General features: G+C 44.2%; 1 protein-coding gene across 1 annotated transcript in view; it reads left to right on the top strand.

Moving 5' to 3' along the window:
* Window positions 1-543: 543 nt before the first annotated feature.
* Window positions 544-26,872, top strand: part of LOC122941951 (tripartite motif-containing protein 16-like) — a 46,545-nt gene continuing 20,216 nt past the window's right edge. The window contains exons 1-4 of the mRNA XM_044299446.1: window positions 544-682; window positions 896-1,039; window positions 1,114-1,215; window positions 1,331-1,495. Coding sequence (XP_044155381.1) covers window positions 544-682; window positions 896-1,039; window positions 1,114-1,215; window positions 1,331-1,495 — 550 coding nt within the window. The remainder of the gene's footprint in view (window positions 683-895; window positions 1,040-1,113; window positions 1,216-1,330; window positions 1,496-26,872) is intronic.

The raw sequence follows: 26,872 nt of genomic DNA on the forward strand, positions 1-26,872 counted from the left end.
TTCTAATAATCTGGTATGCTAGGAGCTTAAGAGACACTGGTTTATTGTAAATTTTGGATTGCCAGTTGTATATGGTCAGCCAGAATGGGTGAGGTGACAATTGACTTCTTTAGTGACCACTGAGCTCTGAGGACACAATGCAGAGTTGCCAACCTCAAGTTTTCTTTATTCTGGACAACTTGCCAAAAAATCATGGATAATAAAAACAATTTTTTAAGGCCAAACTGGAAAATCATAATGAATAAAAAAGATCAAAAGTAATATGTGAATAGATCAATATACTGATGTGACCTCCTTATCATCATGTGCTCTGGACTGTAAAATGATGAGAATTACAATCACATTGGACACTACCATGGACACAACTATTTTTTCCACGGGACACTAGAACAATATGCCCTATTTTCACTGTCTAGGAATTTCTGGATTGTTGGCAAACCTGACACAATGATGAATGCTGAGGATAACCTGATGATGTAGAACCAATGTGGTTCACCCAATGACTACACAGAACTCCAATGTTCTTTATGTTTCACCTCCAGTATGCCTGTTCCTGATGTTTCTGATGATGTCACCATTCCTAATGACATCAACATTCATGATGACATCAATGTTCCTGATTACATAGATATTCCTGATGATTTAGACATTCCAGATGATTTGGGCATTCCTAATGGCATTGGCAACCCTGATGACATCACATTCCTGATGATGTAGACATTCCTGATGACATAAACCTTCCTGATGACATAAACTTTGCTGATGACTTCCACATTCCTGATGACTATATCTTCCAGATGGCATAGATATTCCTGATAATTTAGACATTTTGGATGATTTGGTAATTCCTGATGGCATTGGCAACCCTGATGACATCACATTCCTGATTATGTAGACTATCCTGATGACATAAACCTTGCTGATGAATTAGTCCTTCCTGATGTCATAGACATTCCTGATGACATCAATGTTCCTGATGACATAGATATTCCTGATAATTTAGACATTCCAGTTGATTTGGGCATTCCTGATGGCATTGGCAAACAAGATGACATCACATTCCTGATGATGATGTAGACATTCCTGATGACATAAACCTTCTTGATGACATAGACTTTGCTGATGACATCAACATTCCTGATTACACAGACCTTCAAGATGGCATAGACATTGTTGGTGTCATTCCTGATGATTTAGAAATTCCTGATGGCGTTGGTAATCCTGATGATATCACATTCCTGATGACATAGATTTGCTGATGACTAGAAATTCCCAATGACATAACCATTGCTGATGACATAGATATTTGTAGACATTCCTGATAATGTAGCTATTCATGATGAGGCAGACGTTCCTCATGATGTAAACATGCTTGATGACTTAGGCATTCCTGACAAAGTTGACAATCCTGATGACACTGACATTCCTGATGACAGCAACGTTCCTGATGATGTAGATATTTCTAATTACATAATTAATGACACAGACATTCCTGGTAGCAGCAGTTTTCCTGTTGAGGTTTTCATAGTCCTGACCATTCTTCTGATCTACTATTGCTGAGAAGGACTAAGACTATCCAGTCAATTACAGAATACATCTATTTTATGTCACATGCCAGAGTAGAAGAATTTGGAGACCACTGGCTGCTACAGTAGATGAGTGGAATTCAGCTGGATATAGAGTCAAATTATGTACTTGAGGCTTGTACACAGGGTGGACAGAGCGTCTGGATGGACATGTGCAACAAATTATCGGCTGATCCCACAGATTCATCCGGAAAATGAATGTGTATGGTCTGCAGACAGATTTCTAGCTAACTCTTAAAGTTGAGAGCATTTTGTGCCCCAAAGTTTCAACCTGCATCACAAAATGAATTGCTGTGTCTTTACTTCGCCTGATTTTTGTGACCATCGACGACCTCTTTCCAAAATTTCTTCAAAAAACAGGCAGCCATCAGAGGGATGGTTATGAGGAGGCTTTATATTAAAGAAAACATGATTCTGGAGTCGCTGTGATTGCATGTGCTATTATTATGGTCCATGCCTATCAATCACAAGATCCCGAGTGTACAGTGTTTGAAAACGGCAGCAGAATTTTTTTGCTTTCTATCTGTCGACCGTGAATTGCATTAACACCTGCTGGAAAGTGTGAGGTTTGTAAGGAATGGAAAACGCTGGTAGTCTGAGGGCCATGACGGGGGCTCACCCTGCCTGATTTATGGGGTGAGAGACGTGCCGTTGAGGTCATTTATTTGGCTGAAGTGGAGGTATGCGGGTATTTGGCTGAGGTGACCAGGACGCAGAAGATAATTTCCAGCAAATACATAAGGAACGGGCAAGAGACTGTGATGGCTTTAACACGTCGATAGACCAAAGACGGAGCAGGAGTTTCTTCTGGAGAAGTGGTGGACATCTTGAGAGTCTTCCATTAGTTTAATGGAGTTTCCTTGAGAATTTTGGGGAGAAACCTCCCCCACCATGTGAGATGACAGCAGTCTCTTAAATAAGGGCCATTAACTAGAGTGTACAGTGCAGGTTTTGGAAATGATGCTTTTTTATGGGAAAAAAAATAAGCTACCAATGACCTAATGGCGGAGCACGTGAAACCATTACCTCATGTAATTTTAAGTAGCGTATCAACATTTCCAGGAACAGTATGCCTCTGTATAAAAGCCTCACAGGCAGGGGTGCAAAGAAAGGGGATCACAAGTTGTAGTCACCCCTGGGGCCTGAGGAGACTGAGGCTATATATTACATCTGAGCATTAAAAGGGGGTAGGGAGGGGGGTTACAGGTTTTGCATTATTTGGGCAAAGGGGCTTCAAGACATACATCTGCTCTTATGAGATACTGTCAGTTGAGCCTGGATATCTAAGCTATTCATGTGTGGTACTGTACGCTGAGCTGGTCACCATGGAGGTGTATCTAAACCTATCATGTGTGATATTGTCTTTTGACATAGTGTATCTAAAGCTATCATGTGTGATACTGTCTACTGATCTGTGTAGCTAAGTCTACCACATGTGATACTGTCTGACATGGAGGTGTATCTTAAGCTATTATGTGTGTTTTTGTCCTTTAACATAGAGTACCTAGGACTATTATGTGTGATACTGTCTACCATGTTGGTGTATCTAAACCTATCATGTGTGACTCTGTCTGCTGTGCAGAAGTATCTAAGCCTATTATGTGTGATACTGTCCGCTTAGCAGGTGTATCAAATCCATTCATGTGTGATATTGTCTGTTGAGAGATGTATCTAATCCTATCATGAGTGATACTACCTGCAGAGCTTTGTAGCTAATCCTATCATGTGTCTGTCTGCTGAGATGGGGTATCTAAGCCATTCATGTGTTATAATGTCTACTAAACTATGTATCTAATCTTATCACGCATGATTCTGTCTACTGACTCATGTAGCTAAGTCTACCATGTGTGATACTGTCTACCATGGTGCTGTATCTAAACCTACCCTGTGTGATACTGTCTGCTGAGCTACTGTATCTAAACCTATCATGTGTGATACTGTCTTCTGAGCTGTGTATCTAAACCTGTAATGTGTAATACTGTTTGCTAAGCTGTTTATTTGATCTCATCATATGTAATACTGTCTTCTGATCCATGTATCTAATCCTATACCGTGGGATACTATCAGCTAAAATAGTAAGTATATCTAAACCTCTTAAGTGTGATACCATTTGCTGAGTTAATGAACCTAAGCTTCTCATGTGTGATACTGTCTGCAAAACTGACTCTTTGGACATTCCTTCGGTAGTGCAAATGTTTTGCCAAAGTGGCTGAGCTTTACTGAACCATCCATCTCGCCTAGCCAGACGTGGCTGCGGTGCTCAGTCTTGAAGAAATGAACGGAGGAGCCGATGTATGCTGAGAACCAGCAGGCTCCATGATGAGATGATTTACAGAGAGGCCGGCATGGCAGAATAATGTCTGGAAACCTGAGATCCTTAGAACCTGAGCCTGGCCGGTTATATGGAGACACTGAGACTATTGTACGAACCACGGGGAGAAAGACGTGGAGAAGAGTGACCGAGTCAGATCATGGAAGCCGGTACCCCAGGAACCAACCTAGGTTACTCTGAGCATCACACATGGCAGGCCTGAAGGTTGGCTCTGCACCGAGAGGAATACGACTAGAAATTACAGAAATATTACAGAACCATCTCCGTCATATCATCTATTCTCATGGTATCTGTTTTAGGCAAAGCTGGGTGACAATCAACATGAACTCAACGTCACGTTACAGGATGGTGTGGAAATAATAGCAGAGGATAGATACTGTACAGTCAGGTCCATAAATATTGGGACATCAACACAATTGTAACATTTTTGGCTCTATACACCACCACAATGGATTTAAAAATTAAACAAACAATATGTACTGTAACTGCAGACAGTCAGCTTTAATTTGAGGGTATTTACATCCAAATCAGGTGAACAGTGTAGGAATTAGTACAGTTTGCATATGTGCCTCCCACTTGTTAAAACAACCAAAAGTAATGGGACATAATAATAATCATAAATCAAACTTATGCTTTGGGTCTGTCCATCTGCTCTGTGAAGCACCGTCCAATGAGTTCTGGGGCATTTGGCTGAATATGAGCAGATAATATTGCCCGAAAAACATCTTCAGAATTCATCCTGCTGCTTTTGTCAGCAGTCACATCATCAATAAATACAAGAGAACCAGTTCCATTGGAAGCCATACATGCCCACGCCATGACACTACCACCACCATGCTTCACTGATGAGGTGGTATGCTTAGGATCATGAGCAGTTCCTTTCCTTCTCCATACTCTTCCCATCACTCTGGTACAAGTTGATCTTGGTCTCATCTGTCCATAGGATGTTGTTCCAGAACTGTGAAGGCTTTTTTAGATGTCGCTTGGCAAACTCTAATCCGCCCTTCTTGTTTTTGAGGCTCACCAATGGTTTACATCTTGTGGTGAACCCTCTGTATTCACTCTGGGGAAGTCTTCTCTTGATTGTTGACTTTGACACACATACACCTACCTCCTGGAGAGTGTTCTTGATCTGGCCAACTGCTGTGAAGGGAGTTTTCTTCACCAGGGACAGAATTCTTCAGTCATCCACCACAGTTGTTTTTCGTGGTCTTCTGGTGTTGCTGAGCTCACCTATGCGTTCCTTCTTTTTAACAATGTTCCAAACAGTTGTTTTGGCCAGGCCTAATGTTTTTGCTATCTCTCATTTTTTTTTTTCCAGCCTAATGATGGCTTGCTTCACTGATGGTGACAGCTCTTTCGATCTCATCTTGAGAGTTGACAGCAACAGATTCCAAATGCAAATAGCACACTTGAAATGAACTCTGGACCTTTTATCTGCTCATTGTAATTGGGATAATGAGGGAATAACACACACCTGGCCATGGAACAGCTGAGAAGCCAATTGTCCCATTACTTTTGGACCCTTAACAAGTGGGAGGCAAATATGCAAACTGTTGTAATTCCTGCACCGTTCACCTGATTTTGATGTAAATGCCCTCAAATTGACACTGACAGTCTACAGGTAAAGCACATCTTGTTTGTTTCATTTCAAATCCATTGTGTTGGTGTATAGAGCCCAAAATTTTAGAATTGTGTTGCTATCCCAATATTTATGGACCTGACTGTATATTACTTATTTCCACATTATTCTCCCCACTGGAGGACGCTGTGCTTGAAAAAAATCTTGCACCAAACATATTACTAACAGCTTGACAGTTGCATCACTTAGTAGGAAGGCATAGTACTCTTAGTGTTTGTACAGTCTTAAAGGCACATCACTTGAGGGTTAGTCACTTCCACGTACAGAACTTGCCACTATTTACAGTGCATATGAACTTAGCACTGCTATATTCCATGAGGATGTTCCTGACATTGAGGCCTATGAGCCTCAATTGTCTCCTTTCCTTGCAGCTTGTCGAACTTCCTTGAGGTATCTACCGCTTCTCTAATATTCCCAGATGGTGATGCAAGATTCTTCTTCTGACCCGGTGGCACCAACCTGACTGCTCCTTTCTAATAGATCCAGCTTCAAAACTGGCTCTTCTCCAAGGCTGGTTGGTCATCTTCAGCAGGTAGGTCTGTAGGTCTTTTTAATGGACCACCTATGTGGAGGAAGACCCTTCACATGCACATTCTCCAGTAGCTTTAGTCATCATGGCTGCCCTGCCACATCAGGCCATATCAGGCCATATCAGGTATATTAGACCGGTATTTGTTTCTTGGACCGTGGCCGGGCCGGTGGCTTAGCTCCGTTCTTATATTTAAAAAGATTGCACTCCTTAGGAGCCACAAGTGACATCACTGTTTGAGCTACGGGTGGCTGTATGTGCCAAACATACAGCCACCCGTAGCTCAAACAGTGACGTAACTTGTTGTTCCTGAGTGCAATCTTTTTAAATATAAGAACGGAGCTAAGCCACCGGCCCGGCCACGGTCCAAGAAACAAATACCGGTCTAATATACCTGATATGGCCTGATGTGGCAGGGCAGCCATGATGACTAAAGCTACTGGAGAATGTGCATGTGAAGAGTCTTCCTCCACATAGGTGGTCCATTAAAAAGACCTACAGACCTACCTGCTGAAGATGACCAACCAGCCTTGGAACGGAGCTAAGCCACCGGCACGGCCACGCTCCAAGAAACAGATACCGGTCTAATATACCCTGGATGTTATCACTGAATTTATAGAGAAAGGAATGCACCGTGGATCAAGAAACAGTAGCAGGGTATTTGACTGAGAGTATAATGTTTGAGAATCTGCGGCAATCTTAAGTGGTGTTATCAGAGGTAGAGTAGGTGCTGTGTATGCGGTGTATCCATTATACTATTAATATACAGGAGATACCCAGGTTATACCAGCATGGTCTATATCACTGTATACAAGAAGATGTATAAACTTATACCAGCTGTACATATATAATTATATACAGGAGATGCCCAGGTTATACCAGCATGGTCCATATCACTATATACAAGAAGATGTATAACTTATAAAAGCTGTACATATATAATTATATACAGGAGATGCCCAGGTTATACCAGCATGGTCCATATCACTGTATACAAGAAGATGTATAACTTATACCAACTGTACATATATAATTATATACAGGAGATACCCAGGTTATACCAGCATGGTCCATATCACTATATACAAGAAGATGTATAACTTATACCAGCTGTAAATATATAATTATATACAGGAGATTCCCAGGTTATAGCAGCATGGTCCATATCACTATATACAAGAAGATGTATAACTTATACCAGCTGTACATATATAATTATATACAGGAGATACCCAGGTTATACCAGCATGGTCCATATCACTATATACAAGAAGATGTATAACTTATACCAGCTGTACATATATAACTATATACAGGAGATGCCCAGGTTATACCAGCATGCTCCATATCACTATATACAAGAAGATGTATAACTTATACCAGCTGTACATATATAACTATATACAGGAGATGCCCAGGTTATACCAGCATGCTCCATATCACTATATACAAGAAGATGTATAACTTATACCAGCTGTACATATATAACTATATACAGGAGATGCCCAGGTTATACCGGCATGCTCCATATCACTATATACAAGAAGATGTATAACTTATACCAGCTGTACGTATACAATTATATACAGGAGATACCCAGGTTATACCAGCATAGTATATTGATATTATACCAGGCTCTTTTCTCAACTGGAGATTATGATGTTAAATCACAGGAAAATATGTCCATTGCTCTGTATACAGACTAATATATTTGATGGCTCCGGACACTCTCGCTCCTTGTCTGGGTAAAGTGTAAAAAAGGAGGAATAAACATTAAAAAGGCGTAAACTGAGCGCATAAAAGTCATGTTCTTGACGTTTTTCTGGAGCAGATCCATTAAGGGCTGAATTACACTGCTCAGATGGATACAATATAATTTTGTGAGGTTTATCAGTGAATCATCACAAATCTGGACATTTCCTAGGATACCTTGATTTTTTTTATTTGCTCAACTGTCAAAAATGTTCATAAATGCTACTCATCATAACCAAGTGTACACAGCTCAACTTACCACTAATGGTAACCACAATCATCTGTCCTGACTACTGCCTTATATCCAGGCTACCTCAACTGGCCTTTGTCATACATAAATATAATAGTCATTTTTATGGCAGTTATATTCTTGTACATAGGAGACAGTATTATAGTAGTTATATTCTTGTACATAGGAGACAGTATTATAGTAGTTATATTCTTGTACATAGGAGGTAGTATTATAGTAGTTATATTCTTGTACATAGGAGCAGTATTATAGTAGTTATATTCTTGTACATAGGGGCAGTATTATAGTAGTTATATTCTTGTACATAGGAGCAGTATTATAGTAGTTATATTCCTGTACATAGGAGGCAGTATTATAGTATTTATATTCTTGTACATAGGAGCAGTATTATAGTAGTTATATTCTTGTACATAGGAGCAGTAGTATAGTAGTTATATTCTTGTACATAAGAGACAGTATTATAGTAGTTATATTCTTGTACATAGGAGTAGTATTATAGTAGTTATAGTCTTGTACATAGGAGGCAGTATTATAGTAGTTATATTCTTGTACATAGGAGGCAGTATTATAGTAGTTATATTCTTGTACATAGGAGGCAGTATTATAGTAGTTATATTCTTGTACATAGGAGGGGTATTATAGTAGTTATATTCTTGTACAGAGGAGCAGTATTATAGTAGTTATATTCTTGTACATAGGAGGCAGTATTATAGTAGTTATATTCTTGTACATAGGAGGCAGTATAATAGTAGTTATATTCTTGTACATAGGAGACAGTATTATAGTAGTTATATTCTTGTACATAGGAGGCAGTATAATAGTAGTTATATTCTTGTACATAGGAGCAGTATTATAGTAGTTATATTCTTGTACATAGGAGGCAGTATAATAGTAGTTATATTCTTGTACATAGGAGCAGTATTATAGTAGTTATATTCTTGTACATAGGAGGTAGTATTATAGTAGTTATATTCTTGTACATAGGAGGTAGTATTTTAGTAGTTATATTCTTGTACATAGGAGCAGTATTATAGTAGTTATATTCTTGTACATAGGAGGCAGTATTATAGTAGTTATATTCTTGTACATAGGAGGTAGTATTATAGTAGTTATATTCTTGTACATAGGAGCAGTACTATAGTAGTTATATTCTTGTACATAGGAGGCAGTATTATAGTAGTTATATTCTTGTACATAGGAGCAGTATTATAGTAGTTATATTTTTGTACATAGGAGCAGTATTATAGTAGTTATATTCTTGTACATAGGAGCAGTATTATAGTAGTTATATTCTTGTACATAGGAGCAGTATTATAGTAGTTATATTCTTGTACATAGATGCAGTATTATAGTATTTATACAAACCGGATTCCAAAAAAGTTGGGACACTATACAAATTGTGAATAAATACTGAATGCAATGATGTGGAGGTGCCAACTTCTAATATTTTATTCAGAATAGAACATAAATCACGGAACAAAAGTTTAAACTGAGAAAATGTACCATTTTAAGGGGTAAATATGTTGAATCATGGTGTCAACAAATCCCCAAAAAGTTGGGACAAGGCCATTTTCACCACTGTGTGGCATCTCCCCTTCTTCTTACAACACTCAACAGACGTCTGGGGACCGAGGAGACCAGTTTCTCAAGTTTAGAAATAGGAATGCTCTCCCATTCTTGTCTAATACAGGCCTCTAACTGTTCAATCGTCTTGGGCCTTCTTTGTTGCACCTTCCTCTTTATGATGCGCCAAATGTTCTTGTCACGGACGGTGTACAGGAAACAAGACAAAGCAACATGCATATATGACTGAGTGGATCCAAAGCTAAGGAACCAAAAGGGAGACTCCCTGCACAAGACCTAGCACTTTCCCTGGCTGCTCAGCCTATGCAAAGATCCGAAAGGTGGAAGGTTGCATATCCACGTACCTCGACTATATAACCCCTGAACACCCTACAATAGTGAGGGGACACGACCACCGTCTCCCTACACCAGACACGGAGGGAGTCAGGGTCACCTGGGATCCAGCAAACAGAAAATAACAGATAAATGTTCAGCACTTAACTTTGTAGCAGACTGGAAAACAAGATCAGCATGCACACACACTCCAGGAAGTAGTATAAGCCGCCCAGTAATGCATTATGGGGCGGAATTTAAAAGGGATGCAATCAGTCCAACTCCATGACAGCTGAGAGAGGCTAACGAGATGAGGAACTGAACAGCACAACAAAGAGAACTCAAGGAGGAGGTTCTGAAAGGCCTCTGTCAGAGCTTCTCAGCTGTCTGGTTGTGACAGTTCTCTATAGGTGAAAGATCTGGACTGCAGACTGGCCATTTAAGTACCCGGATCCTTCTCCCATGCAGCCATGATGTTGTGATTGATGCAGAATGTGGTCTGGCATTATCTTGTTGAAAAATGCAGGGTCTTCCCTGAAAGAGATGACGTCTGGATGGGAGCATATGTTGTTCTAGAACCTGAATATATTTTTCTGCATTGATGGTGCCTTTCCTGACATGCAACACGCACTCATGCAACCCCATACCATCAGAGATGCAGGCTTCTGAACTGAGCGTGGATAACAACTTGGGTTGTCCTTGTCCTCTTTGGTCCGGATGACATGGAGTCCCAGATTTCCAAAAAGAACTTCGAATCGTGACTCGTCTGACCACAGAACAGTCTTCCATTTTGCCACACTCTTTTTTAAATGATCCCTTGCCCAGTGAAAACGCCTGAGCTTGTGGATCTTGCTTAGAAATTGCTTCTTCTTTGCACTGTAGAGTTTCAGCTGGCAACGGCAGATGGCACGGTGGATTGTGTTCACTGACAATGGTTTCTGGAAGTATTCCTGAGCCTATTCTGTGATTTCCTTTACAGTAGCATTCCTGTTTGTGGTGCAGTGTCGTTTAAAGGCCCGGAGATCACGGGCATCCAGTATGGTTTTACGGCCTTGACCCTTACGCACAGAGATTGTTCCAGATTCTCTGAATCTTCGGATGATGTTATGCACAATTGATGATGATAGATGCAAAGTCTTTGCAATTTTATCGCTGGGTAACACCTTTCTGATATTGCTCCACTATCTTTCTGCGCAACATTGTGGGAATTGGTGATCCTCTACCCATCTTGGCTTCTGAGAGACACTGCCACTCTGAGAAGCTCTTTTTATACCCAATCATGTTGCCAATTGACCTAATTAGTGTTAATTGGTCTTCCAGCTCTTCGTTATGCTCAAATGTACTTTTTCCAGCCTCTTATTGCTACTTGTCCCAACTTTTGGGGGATTTGTTGACACCGTGAAATTTTGAATCAACGTATTTTTCCTTTAAAATGATACATTTACTCGGATTAAACTTTTGATCTGTCATCTACGTTCTATTACAAATAAAATATTGACATTTGCCATCTCCACATCATTGCATTCAGTTTTTATTTACGATTTGTATAGTGTCCCAACTTTTTTGGAATCCGGTTTGTATTCTTGTACATAGGAGGCTGTTTTATAGTAGTTATATTCTTGTACATAGGAGCAGTGTAACAGTCCTACAGGCTCACCTGAGTCAGAGGACCTCTGGCTGGAGGTAGGAGTGGAGCCCAGTGGCAAGGACCACAGGCAGGTAGTAGGTGCAGGAAGTCTGGCAGAGGCGTATTCGGTAGGCAGGCGGTGGGTCAGGGCAGGCGGCAGTAAGCGTGGTCAGACAATCCGGATGGCAACGGTGGTAGCAGTTCAGTAGGTAGGGACAAAGCAGAAGAGTAGTCGGTAGGCAATTCCTGGTCAGCAGTGGACTTCAAGAAGTAGCAAGAGCAGCAGATGAGGAGAAGCTTGATCAAGGCTCAGGAGCTCAATAATCAGCAAGCTAGAGTGCAAGGGGCTGGACTTATATAGGGAAGTACCAGGTGTGGGGAATCAAGGGTGATGAGCAAGGCTTGGCAAGACTGAGGTTACATAATAGGTTTCAGGGAGGAATGTCCAGAGATACGGCATACATATTAGGACATCGTCAGACATCATCCACAACTCCATCCTCCGTCAGGCAAAACTCCATCAGCCCTCAGACATCAGACAAAACTCCGTCCTCCGTCAGGCAAAACTCCATCAGACATCAGACAAAACTCCGTCCTCCGTCAGACAAAACTCCATCAGACCTCAGACATCAGACAAAACTCCATCAGACCTCAGACATCAGACAAAACTCCGTCCTCCGTCAGGCAAAACTCCATCAGCCCTCAGACATCAGACAAAACTCCGTCCTCCGTCAGACAAAACTCCATCAGACCTCAGACATCAGACAAAACTCCGTCCTCCATCAGGCAAAACTCCATCAGACATCAGACAAAACTCCGTCCTCCGTCAGACAAAACTCCATCAGACCTCAGACATCAGACAAAACTCCGTCCTCCGTCACCCAAAACTCCATCAGACCTCAGACATCAGACAAAACTCCGTCCTCAGTCACCCAAAACTCCATCAGACCTCAGACATCAGACAAAACTCCGTCCTCCGTCAGGCAGAACTCCATCAGACCTCAGACTTCAGCTAAAACTCTGTCCTCCCTCAGACATCAGACAAAACTCCGTCCTCCCTAACTCAAAATACGCCCTACTACACACACTCTTCACCTGACGGAGCTGCTAGCTGCTGGAGAGGCAAAGGACCTGTGATGACGTCATGACCATGTGACGAGTCACATGTGTGGGAGGGGTCAGATGTGCACAGCAGCTGGTAGAGTGTACAGAACAGTAGCCATCAAATAGAGCTCTGTACTAGAGATGTGTGTGTAACCTGCATGTAGCAGAGCTGTGTACTGTGTTACAGAGATGTATGTGTAACCTGCAGGTAGTAGATCTGTATGTGTAACCTGCATGTAGCAGAGCTGTGTACTGTGTTACAGAGATGTATGTGTAACCTGCATGTAGCAGAGCTGTGTACTGTGTTACAGAGATGTACGTGTAACCTGCAGGTAGCAGAGCTGTGTACTGTGTAGCAGATCTGTATGTGTAACCTGCATGTAGCAGAGCTGTGTACTGTGTAGCAGAGCTGTATGTGTAACCTGCATGTAGCAGAGCTGTGAACTGTGTAGCAGAGCTGTATGTGTAACCTGCATGTAGCAGTGCTGTGTACTGTGTATCAGAGCTGTATGTGTAACCTGCATGTAGCAGAGCTGTGTACTGTGTTACAGAGATGTATCTGCAACCTGCAGGTAGCAGAGCTGTGTACTGTGTAGCAGATCTGTATGTGTAACCTGCATGTAGCAGAGCTGTGTACTGTGTTACAGGGATGTATGTGCAACCTGCAGGTAGCAGTGTTGTGTACTGTGTAGCAGAGATGTGTACTGTGTTACAGAGATGTGTGTGTAGCCTGCATGTAGCAGAGCTGTGTACTGTGTATATAGAGCAGTGTGTGTAACAGCATGTAGCAGAGCTGTGTACTGTGTTACAGAGATGTGTGTGTAACCTGCATGTAGAAGTGCTGTGTACTGTGTAGCAGAGCTGTATGTGTAACCTGCATGTAGCAGAGCTGTGTACTGTGTTACAGAGATGTATGTGTAACCTGCACGTAGCAGAGCTGTGTACTGTGTTAAAGAGCTGTATGTGTAACCTGCATGTAGCAGGCTGCGTACTGTGTTACAGAGCTGTATGTGTAACCTGCATGTAGCAGAGCTGTGTACTGTGTATATAGAGCAGTGTGTGTAACAGCATGTAGCAGAGCTGTGTACTGTGTTACAGAGATGTGTGTGTAACCTGCATGTAGAAGTGCTGTGTACTGTGTAGCAGAGCTGTATGTGTAACCTGCATGTAGCAGAGCTGTGTACTGTGTTACAGGGATGTATGTGCAACCTGCAGGTAGCAGAGCTGTGTACTGTGTATATAGAGCAGTTTGTCTAACCGCATGTAGCAGAGCTGTGTACTGTGTTACAGAGATGTGTGTGTAACCTGGGAACTATAAAAAAGTGTAAAAAAAAAACATAAATATTCAGATCACCCCCCTTTTCCCAAAATTAAAATAAAAGACACATCATGGGTTTCGCAATGTGTAAAAACGCCCATTGTATAAAAATATATTCCCCATACGGCAAACAGCAAAACAGAAAAAAAAAGAGTCCAAATGTCCGATTCGCCGTTTTTGGTCACTTCATTTGCTACAAAAATGTAAATAAAAAGTGATCAAAAAGTCTTAAACACCCCAGAATGGTATCAGTAAAAAGTTTAGATTGCCCCGCAAAAAATGAGCCCCCATCCAGCTATGTACACATAATTACAAAAAAGTTATGGGGCTCAAAATATGGCGACAAAAAAAATTGGATATTTTTATTTTTTTAACACTATTAAAACGCAAGAAAAACTATACATATAAGGTATTGCCGGATTCGATCTGACCTGTAGAATAAAAGTAACCAGTCAGTTTTATCGCACATCGAATGTCGTAAATAGAAATCACGTAAAACTGTGGTGGAATTGCTTTTTTTTTTCAACAGGAAGAATGGGCAGTTTTACCATCTGAGAAAATAAAGACCCTCATCCATAACTACCACAAAAGACTTCAAGCTGTCATTGATGCTAAAGGGGGCAATACATGGTATTAATAACTGGGGTGTGTAAACTTCTGATCAGGGTCATTTGGGGAGTTTGTGTTGTGATTATGATTTATAAAGAGTAAACACCGTTGTTTGACATAAATGGCTTCAGCCGACCACTAACCACGAGCGAGAGAGAAGTGTCTGTGGTATCAATCATATTCTCTGAACAATGGTTAAAGGGGTATTCTCATCTTAATGATCACTCTTAAATCTGTTAATGATTTGACAGTGATAATTTTTCTAAATACATTTTATTACCCAATTCCCATCCTTTTTTAGAAAATAAGTCCCCTCTTACCAGATCGTTGTCTTTGGTCTCCCCTGGTTACGGCCACCTCTCCTGTCGAATCCAGCCGGGCCACGCTTGCGCAGAAGACGGAAAATTCTCTCCCGGCTGGGCCGCGCAATGTCCTGAACGCGCATGCCGCTGCGCATGCGCCATGATGACTTCTTCCTGGCCAGTATAGTACAGAGCCGCGAATGCGCACGCCGACTCTGTACTATACAGGCCAGGAATAAGTCACCATGGCACATGCGCGGCGCTGTGCGCGTTCAGGACATTGCGCGGCCCGGCCGGGAGAGAATCTTCAGTCTTCTGCGCAAGCGCGGCCCGGCCGGGAGAAGAATACAGGAAGTGAACGTCACGCTCAAGGAAGGTAAGTATGAAAAAGGGAAGATGAGAATACCCCTTTAAGAAATCATAAATTCTGCAAGGGTATGTAAACTTATCAGCACAAATGTTGAAGGCTGCTTGCAGCCTGTAATTGTGGGAGGAGCGTGCTCCCCCTTTATAAACCCCCTCCTACAAGCAGGAGGGCGCCCGTTGTTGCCTACTTTTCGTGAATGAGCAGCAGCCCAGCGCCTGACATCACTTCCGGTCGCCGCGTCAGTGTGTCTCCGGTTCCAGCAGCATTCCCTGTGGTGAGTATAGCCGCTCTGCGGCTGGCCAGGCGCGCCGCCACCGGCACCTCGTTCCTTGGGCTCGGCAGCGCTTGCCCGTCGGCCCCGCTCTGGCTGCCGTTGCAGCCCGATCTGTGTTCATCGCGGGCCTCCCCGCCCCCCGCACCTCGTGCTATTCCTCTGGCGCTCGGCGTCACGGGATGCCGCTCCGCCTGAGGGGCGGGGGGAGGGCGGGGAAGCTGGTCAGCTGGCAGGGACATGTTACGGCAACCCGGGCCGTTATTTCAGCATGGCTGGGGTGCTGTGTTGGGGATTCGCCCCTCAGCCGGCGAAAATTTTGTTTGTTGTTCCCTCCCCAGGTGACTAAGCCATTGCGGGGTCGGGAGCGCCGGCATTGGCGGCTCCCGGCGTCCAAGTGCCGGCCTGCGGCAGTCACCTTTAATAAATGAAGAATGAAGTTCTGCAGCTCGGGCTCACATTTAACCCTCGCACTGCTGGGTTGAATATGGGAAATAAATAATCAAGTTAAGTGCTGCAGCTTGTTCTCACATTTAACCCTCGCACTGCTGGGTTAAAAAAAAAAAAAAAAAAAAAAAATTTCAGCTGATGGTTAACTCTTGCACTGCTGGGTTAAATTAAATGGAAGAAAAAAAAAAAAAAAAAGGGGGGGGGGGCCGTTCCCAGTTCCACATCTCCGGTGCTGGGCTACCTGGTCTCAGGGGTAATGCCGCCCTGATTCGCTCAGGGGGCAATGTCTTCCTGAATCACCCAGCTGTGGTGTCTTCCTGAATCGCTCAATGTAATGTCTTCCTGAATCGCTCAGGTGTGATGTCTCCCTGAATCGCTCAGGTGTAATGTCTCCCTGAATCGCTCAGGTGTAATGTCTCCCTGAATCGCTCAGGTGTAAGGTCTCCCTGAATCGCTCAGGTGTAATGTCTCCCTGAATCGCTCAGGTGTAATGTCTCCCTGAATCGCTCAGGTGTAATGTCTCCCTGAATCGCTCAGGTGCAATGTCCCCCTGAATCGCTCAGATGCAATGTCCCCCTGAATCGCTCGGGTGCAATGTCCCCCTGAATCGCTCGGGTGCAATGTCTCCCTGAATCGCTCGGGTGCAATGTCTCCCTGAATCGCTCGGGTGCAATGTCTCCCTGAATCGCTCGGGTGCAATGTCTCCCTGAATCGCTCGGGTGCAATGTCTCCCTGAATCGCTCGGGTGCAATGTCTCCCTGAATCACTCAGGTGCAATGTCTCCCTGAATCACTCAAATGCGAGGTCTCCCTGAATCACTCAGGTAATATTTTCCCAAATCACTCAGGAATGATGTCCGCCCAGCTTCATGTTGGTGTCACGTGTTCACTGGGTCAATCGGGGGCCGGGTGTTCCTGGTTCGTCCAGGGTCATATGTTCCCTGTTCGCTCGGGTTTCATGAATCTCCGTGGTTGGCCGAGCTCCTGGTGTTCCTAAGCGTTCGGGGCTCATGTGTTCCCTGTTGTTCAGGGGTCATGTGTTCCCCGTGTTGTCAGGTGCCACGGGCAGTACAAACCCGGGTGTCATGTGTTCCCTGGGTCATCCGGACCCGATTCCGGCCCAAGTTTCCCTTGGGTCAGGGTCACGCACCCTTCCCTGCCCAGGGGTCTAGCTGTTCGCATCCCTCGCCGGGTATCGGTCCAAAACCCAGCTTGTTTCACGTATAACAGGGTCTCGGCCTCCAGGATTGCGAGCTAGCTGCGTTCGTTCCGCCAAATCTTCTCCTGGTCCAGGTAAAACCCAGCCACGGGCCTGCTGTGCACCTTGCCACTACGCAGCGTATTTATTGTCACAAGCTCCCGTCCACAGGTCTCCATCTCACCCAGAGATCAGTAGCACGGTCCGTTTTTTTCAGGTAAGTAGCGAACACCTCTACGTGGTCAGACCCATTCCCCCCTGCATCGCCCAAGTGCGAATGTCTTCCCCGAATCGCTCGGGTGTGAGGTCGTCCCTGGATCGTTCAGGGGCAATGTCTTCACTAAAACACGTAAGTATCATGGTTTCCCTGTATCACCCAGGTATCATCTTCCCAGATCCCTGAATCGCTCAGGTCTCATGTTTTTCCTCAGGTCCCAGGGGTCATGTCTACCCTGAATCATTCAGGTTTGTTTTCCCTGGCTTTTTCTCCAAGTTACAGGTGTCATTTTACCCAGGAACCACATGTGTCATGTCTTCCCTGAATCCTCAGGGTTATGTTTCTCCAATTCAGGTGTCATGTTTTCTATCGCTCATGTCATTCTTCCCTAAGTGACTCAGGGGCCAGGTCCCTGAATCGCTCTGGTGTTATGCCTCCCTTAGTCACTTAGGGGTAAGGTTCCCTGAATCGCTCAGGTGTGGTGTTCCCTGAATCGCTCAGGTGTGGTGTTCCCTGAATCGCTCAGGTGTGGTGTTCCCTGAATCGCTCAGGTGTGGGTGTTCCCTGAATCGCTCAGGTGTGGTGTGTTCCCTGAATCGCTCAGGTGTGGTGTGTTCCCTGAATCACTCAGGTGTGGTGTGTTCCCTGAATCGCTCAGGTGTGGCGTTCTCCCTGATGCAGGTTTTGTTTTCCTTCCTCTTCCAGGTCGGTTGTTCCCAGGTTGCATATTTTCCTGAACAGTCTAGTTATGTATTCCTCTGATGCACACAGGTCAGGTTGGCCTGATTCGCTCAGGCTTCTGTTTTCCCGGCTCTCCCAGGGAGTATGTAGTGGCCAGGTCCAGCCAGATTCAAGGTTCTGCCCGGCCCTCCCAGATGTCCGTCATCTTCATGTAGATGCATATAATTGCCTGCGTTGCTTGGTATTCCATGTCGCCTGAACCGCTCAGGAGGCAGTGCATCGCCCGATTTTCGCAGGTTCCATGCGTCAGCCTGTAATGCTCAGGGATTGGTTCAGCAACGTCCGGCTGGTTCCTGGGTACCCGATTCGTGTCCTGTGTGTCTGGATTTTGTTTCCGCAGGTTTGTTGCATGCTGCGCGACTTCAGGCTCTGATGCTGGCTGTCCAGGGTCACCCAGCAGTTGGCCATGACGCCCAGGCTGCATCCCGGTTCTCCATCACCTCTTTCCAGTGCCACCAGATCGCACCTCTCTCCGGGTCTCGCACCGACGCAAGCTTATTTTTCTTGTAAGCAGGGCCTCAGCCCACCGGAATGTCGATCCATCCTCAGTTATATCGCAGGGCTCCTCCATGCCCCGTCACGCCACGGGCCGGGTTTCAGGTAGGTTCCAGCCGAGTGGCGGCGTGATGCCTCTCCAAAGCTCAGAGCCTTCCTTCATTCATCACGAGCCACCTTTCCAGGTCTGCGGTTATCGCCGGAGACTCGGCAGCAGTGTCCGTTGATTCGGTAGGTTGCAATCCTTTCTATACCATGTTCTTCTCTGTTTCCTGCTGATTCTCAGGTTTCATGTTTTTCCGGATTAGCTCAAATGCACGTTTTTTGCCCATTCACCCAGGTCTAATTCCCGGAGTCGCGCGGTTCACGTGTTTCCTGGATCACTCAGGTCCATGCATTTCCCTGGGTCGCTCGGGTTCATGTGTATTCCTGAGTTCCTCGGGTTTATGTTCCAGAATCGCCCGGGTTCATGTTGTCTGTGTCGCTCGGGTTATGTATGTTCCCAAGTCACTCAGGTTACATTTCCCTGAATCGCTCAGGTTTTGTATCTTTCTGTCTTGCAGGTTGCCAGTATCGCCAGGTGGTATGTTTTCCTGATTCACCCAGGTCACGTATTTTCCGGAATCACTCAGGTTTTGTTTCCTGTCTCCAGGTTGGCAGTTTTCAGGTTGTGTGTTTTCCTTGATTTCTCAGGTTACATATTCCCGGATCGCTCAGGTCTGTGTCCCACAGGTGGTTCGCTTTTGCCTGAATCGCTCAGGTCTTTTGGTCCCACAGGTTGTACGCAGTTGCCTGAATCGCTCAGGATCCGTTATTTGCCTGGAACGCTCAGGGTTTCAGCGGTAACCAGTGGCTTCCATAGCCCATTACCACACGCACCGCCACCTGTCATTCAACACCATCAAGCTGTATTGGCCGGCATTCAATACCGTTGGGTGCTCGGGGACCCCTCCGCCAAATCCGTTTCGTATTAGGCCTTCAAAGCCACCCCCAGGGTTAGCGCGGCGGACAAGGTGCGTAGGCAACCAGTGTCGGGCTAGCTTTCTGCAGATTGGCCGTAGGCCTAAACGGTCTCCCTTGGGCACTCAGCAAGCATCATCACCAAGCAGCCATGTACCTAGGGTTCCACGGGCTCTTGGACCGGGGGAGTTCACCTGCGGCACGGTCAACCGAGCGACCCTGCTCAGGCAACATCTCGCCTGGAATTTGGTCCACTTCATACGGTCCATCCCGGCCACCGAGTCCAATCTGGCTGGTCCTCCCACCGAGGTAGAGTTCTTCCCTACGGCCGACTGTTGGTGTTCCGCCAAGGTGCTCCAGGAGCTCCTGGCCTCCCTCCGATTTTCCGCTCTAGACGACCCGGGGCTCCCGATCAACGGTAGGCACCTGCCTTAAACCCTGTTTATGTCAACATCCGTACCCTGGCCGCAGGGCTGGGTTCATGCCTAGCACGACATCCAGGCACTCCTTCTGCTAGGGGCCGCATCCGCAGCATCAAGTCATCGGGTGCCGGCGCATGTCATCCGCAAGATGGGTCGTTGGCGGTCGTCCGGCTTCACAAAGTACATTCCGAATCCACGGGCGGAGATCTCCAGAGCCTTTTGATCTTTGGCATTAGTTCACACTATGCTTCAATTAATGCTTCACTCCCTGCTACGTACCAGTTCTCTTTGGCCACTATTCAGGCCGTACCTCGTCACTGGCGCCGGGCACACTCCAGCCAGTTGATCTAGGACAGTCCGTAGGCATGCCTATTCTGTTCCTCGCTTAGCTCCTCCCACAAATGTTGAAGGCTGCTTGCAGCCTGTAATTGTGGGAGGAGCGTGCTCCCCCTTTATAAACCCCCTCCTACAAGCAGGAGGGCGCCCGTTGTTGCCCCTCCCTCCCATCCCCTTTTCTCATACTCTCCTCCTAGGTGGCCCACTATTCAGGCCGTACCTCGTCACTGGCGCCGGGCACACTCCAGCCAGTTGATCTAGGACAGTCCGTAGGCATGCCTATTCTGTTCCTCGCTTAGCTCCTCCCACAACTGTAAGTAGCTGTGTGATATAAATCTGTGGAATATGGGAAGCACAAGAGGATGTGCACCTTAAATCCCATCTTTGTAAGGCCTCTTGCACATGGTCGCTGTGTGCCTGTAGTTGTATTGTGGCCCACATACTCCGCAATACACAGGGCACCAGCCGTGTGCATCCCGCATCCGTGATGTCGACCCATTCACTTGAACGGAACAGAAACACGGATCGGATCCCCACAGAAGCACTACAGAGTGCTTCCGTGGTGTTTCTGGCCGTGCCTCCGCACAGCAAAAAAGTAGAACATATTCACGGACCTATTCAAGTTGAATGGGTCTGGATCTGTCCCGGCTGCTGCACGCACGTTGCCCGTGCATTGGGGACTGCAAATTGCTGTCCCCAATGCACGGAATGGACCAACAACGTTCATGTGCAAGAGGCCTAACACTTGTGATCTGTGTGAAGCGGCATATATGCATTCATGTTGCATGTATTTATTAATTAGGGTTACCAATTCTGAGTAACTCGGAGTGACAGGAGATTTACAGAATCTGATTTTTTTTTTTTGTCGTCATATTTTGAGCTCTATAACTTTTTTGTAATTATGTGTACGGCGCTGGGTGGGGGCTCATTTTTTGCGGGGCAATCTGAACTTTTCACTGATACCATTCTGGGGTGTTTAAGACTTTTTGATCGCTTTTTATTTACATTTTTGTAGCAAATGAAGCGACCAAAAACGGCGAATCGGACATTTGGACTCTTTTTTTTCTTCTGTTTTGCCGTTTGCCGTATGGGGAATATATTTTTATACAATGGGTGTTTTTACACATTGCGACACCCATGATGTGTATTTTTTTATTTTTTTTTATTTTCATTTTGGGAAAAGGGGGGTGATCTGAATTTTTTTGTTTTATTTTACACTTTTTTATAGTTCCCAGGTTACACACACATCTCTGTTACACAGTAAAAAGCTCTGCTACATGCGGTTACACACACATCTCTGTAACACAGTACACAGCACTGCTACATGCAGGTTGCACATACATCCCTGTAACACAGTACACAGCCTGCTACATGCAGGTTACACATACAGCTCCGCTACACAGGACACAGCTCTGATACATGCAGATTACACATACAGCTCTGCTACACAGTACACAGCTCTGCTACATTCAGGTTACAAATACAGCTCTGCTACACAGTACACAGCACTGCTACATGCAGGTTACACATACAGCTCTGCTACACAGTACACAGCTCTGCTACATGCAGGTTACACATACAGCTCTGCTACACAGTACACAGCTCTGCTACATGCAGATTACACATACAGCACTGCTACACAGTACACAGCTCTGCTACATGCAGGTTACACATACAGCTCTGCTTCACAGTACACAGCTCTGCTACATGCAGGTTACACATACAGATCTGCTACACAGTACACAGCTCTGCTACCTGCAGGTTACACATACATCTCTGTAACACAGTACACAGCTCTGCTACATGCAGGTTACACATACAGCTCTGCTACACAGTACACAGCACTGCTACATGCAGGTTACACATACAGCTCTGCTACACAGTACACAGCACTGCTACATGCAGGTTACACATACAGCACTGCTACACAGTACACAGCTCTGCTACATGCAGGTTACACATACAGCTCTGCTACACAGTACACAGCTCTGCTACATGCAGGTTACACATACAGATCTGCTACACAGTACACAGCTCTGCTACCTGCAGGTTACACATACAGATCTGCTACACAGTACACAGCTCTGCTACCTGCAGGTTACACATACATCTCTGTAACACAGTACACAGCTCTGCTACATGCAGGTTACACATACAGATCTACTACACAGTACACAGCTCTGCTACCTGCAGGTTACACATACAGATCTGCTACACAGTACACAGCTCTGCTACCTGCAGGTTATACATACAGATCTGCTACCTGCAGGTTACACATACATCTCTATAACACAGTACACCACTCTGCTACATGCAGGTTACACATACATCTCTGTAACACAGTACACAGCTCTGCTACCTGCAGGTTACACATACATCTCTGTAACACAGTACACAGCTCTGCTACATGCAGGTTACACATACAGATCTACTACACAGTACACAGCTCTGCTACCTGCAGGTTACACATACAGATCTGCTACACAGTACACAGCCCTGCTACCTGCAGGTTACACATACAGATCTGCTACCTGCAGGTTACACATACATCTCTGTAACACAGTACACAGCTCTGCTACATGCAGGTTACACACACATCTCTAGTACAGAGCTCTATTTGATGGCTACTGTTCTGTACACTCTACCAGCTGCTGTGTACGTCTGACCCCTCCCACACATGTGACTCGTCACATGGTCATGACGTCATCACAGGTCCTTTGCCTCTCCAGCAGCTAGCAGCTCCGTCAGGTGAATAGTGTGTGTAGTAGGGCGTATTTTGAGTTAGGGAGGACGGAGTTTTGGCTGATGCCTGATGGAGGACGGAGTTTTGTCTGATGTCTGAGGTCTGATGGAGTTTTGCCTGACGGAGGACGGAGTTTTGTCTGATGTCTGAGGTCTGATGGAGTTTTGTCTGATGTCTGAGGTCTGATGGAGTTTTGCCTGATGGAGGACGGAGTTTTGTCTGATGTCTGAGGTCTGATGGAGTTTTGGGTGACGGAGGACGGAGTTTTGTCTGATGTCTGAGGTCTGATGGAGTTTTGGGTGACGGAGAACGGAGTTTTGTCTGATGTCTGAGGGCTGATGGAGTTTTGTCTGACGGAGGACGGAGTTTTGTCTGATGTCTGATGGAGTTTTGCCTGACGGAGGACGGAGTTTTGTCTGATGTCTGAGGTCTGATGGAGTTTTGGGTGACGGAGGACGGAGTTTTGTCTGATGTCTGAGGTCTGATGGAGTTTTGGGTGACGGAGGACGGAGTTTTGTCTGATGTCTGAGGTCTGATGGAGTTTTGGGTGACGGAGGACGGAGTTTTGTCTGATGTCTGAGGTCTGATGGAGTTTTGCCTGATGGAGGACGGAGTTTTGTCTGATGTCTGAGGTCTGATGGAGTTTTGTCTGACGGAGGACGGAGTTTTGTCTGATGTCTGATGGAGTTTTGCCTGACGGAGGACGGAGTTTTGTCTGATGTCTGAGGGCTGATGGAGTTTTGCCTGACGGAGGATGGAGTTGTGGATGATGTCTGACGATGTCCTAATATGTATGCCGTACAGAGAGGATGGTAGCCTAGTAAGCAGGGCTACCGCCTGGGATGTGGCTGGTCACGGGTTCGAATCTCGACAAGCAGTATTATAGTAGTTATATTCTTGTACATATGAGGCAGTATTATAGTAGTTATATTCTTGTACATAGGAGGCAGTATTATAGTAGTTATATTCTTGTACATAGGAGCAGCATTATAGTAGTTATATTTTTGTACATAGAAGGCAGTATTATAATAGTAATATTCTTGTCTATAGAATGCAGTATTAAAGTAGTTATATTCTTGTACATAGGAGCAGTATTATAGTAGTTATATTCTTGTACATAGGAGCAGTATTATAGTAGTTCTATTCTTGTACATAGGAGCAGTATTATAGTAGTTCTATTCTTGTACATAGGAGCAGTATTATAGTAGTTATATTCTTGTACATAGGAGCAGTATTATAGTAGTTCTATTCTTGTACATAGGAGCAGTATTATAGTAGTTATATTCTTGTACATAGGAGCAGTATTATAGTAGTTATATTCTTGTACATAGGAGCAGTATTATAGTAGTTATATTCTTGTACATAGGAGCAGTATTATAGTAGTTATATTCTTGTACATAGGAACAGTATTATAGTAGTTATATTCTTGTACATAGGAGGCAGTATTATAGTAGTTATATACTTGTACATAGGAGTCAGTATTATAGTAGTTATATTCTTGTACACAGGAGACAGTGATATAGTAGTTATATTCTTGTACATAGGAGGCAGTATTATAGTAGTTATATACTTGTACCTTTTGAGCTAGTAGTATAGTAGTCATATTTTGTACAGATGAGCATTTTTTTTGCAGTTATATATGATTACAATCATTCATATAGGTCTAGTATTTTGTTAGTTATATTTTTGTTTATGGATCTTACTTTACATTTTTTGTAGGCTTTTCAAAACCTATAATAAGTCTGATGGATCTCACAGTAAGTCTAATCTAGTCGGATGTAGCATATTGCAGGTGTCATCACTTGAGCACTTTCCTCCCTTTCTCTCAGCATCAGTTCTTCGTGTATCCATCATGTAAGTCAAGAGAATGTAGCGGAATTAACCATTTTCAATAATGTTACACTTTATTATTTTAATTAACTTCTTGCTCCGTCCCTGGCAGTAATTATTTTTTAATCAGATCAGTGCATCAGTAGACAGGTCCTGGCCGGCCTTTCCTACCTCCAACAGATAGGTGCTGTAAAACTGGCTTAATTAGCTTGTCAGGGCTGTGTTAATATATTAGTTTATTGGAGAAGGAGGATGGGGGGGCACCTTAGCCTCTTCACGGTTAATTAAAATATATGGTGCGTTGGGAATAAGTCAAACATTGGTTCCTTTCCAGCACTTTTATTTATCATCCATCCCAGCTGGAGAACACATGAAATTATTAATCAATTAAGGTTCGTTGGGTAAGACCTCTTAATATAATAGCTGCATTTACTGGAAAGTTTTATATCTGTTGAAAACTTTTTTAAGTGGTTTGCAGTTTCTGAAAGAACATGATGTGATGGACATGTCTTAAGAGGATATGGTTTACTGTGGCCCCTTCAGTGTGGTCAGAGTTTTCCCCCCGGTTATAGTATGGAGACCGTTTGCATAGGTGGCCATGGGTCCTATAAACCTAATGAACCCTATAAAGTATCTATAGTAATAACACTGAGCTTAGAAGTATAACAGTATGCAGAATGCTCTTCAGCTCCCTCTAGTGGTGTTGTAGAAAGTTATTATTTTATGGTTTAAAGGGGGTTTTCTGGGACCCATCGGGCCCCCCAAAGCCATCATAATTACAGGTCACACACCTGTAGAAGAAAGTGTGTAATATACTTACTATTCTGAGATTTCATGGATCGGCTTTCAAAGAACCTGGTCACGCAACACTCCTTAAAATTCATGAAAATTCAAAGGATTCCAAAATACACGAATACATAGTTTATAAAGCTTAAAATTCCAGCTGATAATCCTACGGTGTAGATTCAGAGGAAGGCAAAAGCTCCTATAATTCACATGCCAATTACCCCTTATTAAGGGAGGAAATTTCTTTCAAACTTTGAATTAGAATAACTCCCTGGATCAATGCCCCATCTCTAAAAATCTAGCATACACTCATCAATTTGACATTCATGAAAGTCATCCAGATCCAGACCTGTGCTGAACCTATACAATGAATCAGCCATCCCAACCTCCGAGCTCCATAGTCTCAATGCTCTTACAGTAAAGAATCCTCTTCTATGTTGCTGTAGAAAGTTTTCCTCTAGACCTTGAGGATGTCCACTTGTCATGGACACAGGTCTAGGTGTGTCATTAGAAAGATTTCTGTAGTCTCTGTTGATGTACATTAAAATTAGTTTGCCCCAAGCGGTCCTCGTAGCTAAACCCAAGTTTGATAACCCATCCCCTTAATTACCTTGATCAGCCTCTTCTGCACTTGCTCTAGTTCCACTATGTCCTTCTTATACACAGATGCCCAAAATTGTACATAATATTCCATGTGTGGTCTGGCTGGTGATTTATATAGAGGTAAACTATGTTCTTTTACTTGCCTTGGCCGCCGCTGTCTGGCATTGGTCTCTAAAGGTACGTTTTCCTGTCCAGTTTTCCTGTCCAAGTCTTTTAGTGGCAGTTTAACCCAATGTTTGACTATTTTATACATATTTGTACATTGTTTCCTCTGACAAGTGCACAACCTTCATTTTTTCCAGATTAAATGTTATTCGCTGTATCTCCACCCAAGCCCCCAGCTTCCCCAAATCCCTGTGTAATATCATACCCTGCTCTGTCTCTATTATCTTACAGAGCTTAGTACCATCGGTAATTACTGAAAATCTTCCCTGTAAGTGCTCTCTACTATATGATTAATAAACATATTAAAAAGGGGCCCAATACTGACCCTGTGGTACCTCCACT

This window comes from Bufo gargarizans, chromosome 6, assembly GCF_014858855.1.
Source record: "Bufo gargarizans isolate SCDJY-AF-19 chromosome 6, ASM1485885v1, whole genome shotgun sequence".
NCBI lineage: Eukaryota > Metazoa > Chordata > Amphibia > Anura > Bufonidae > Bufo > Bufo gargarizans.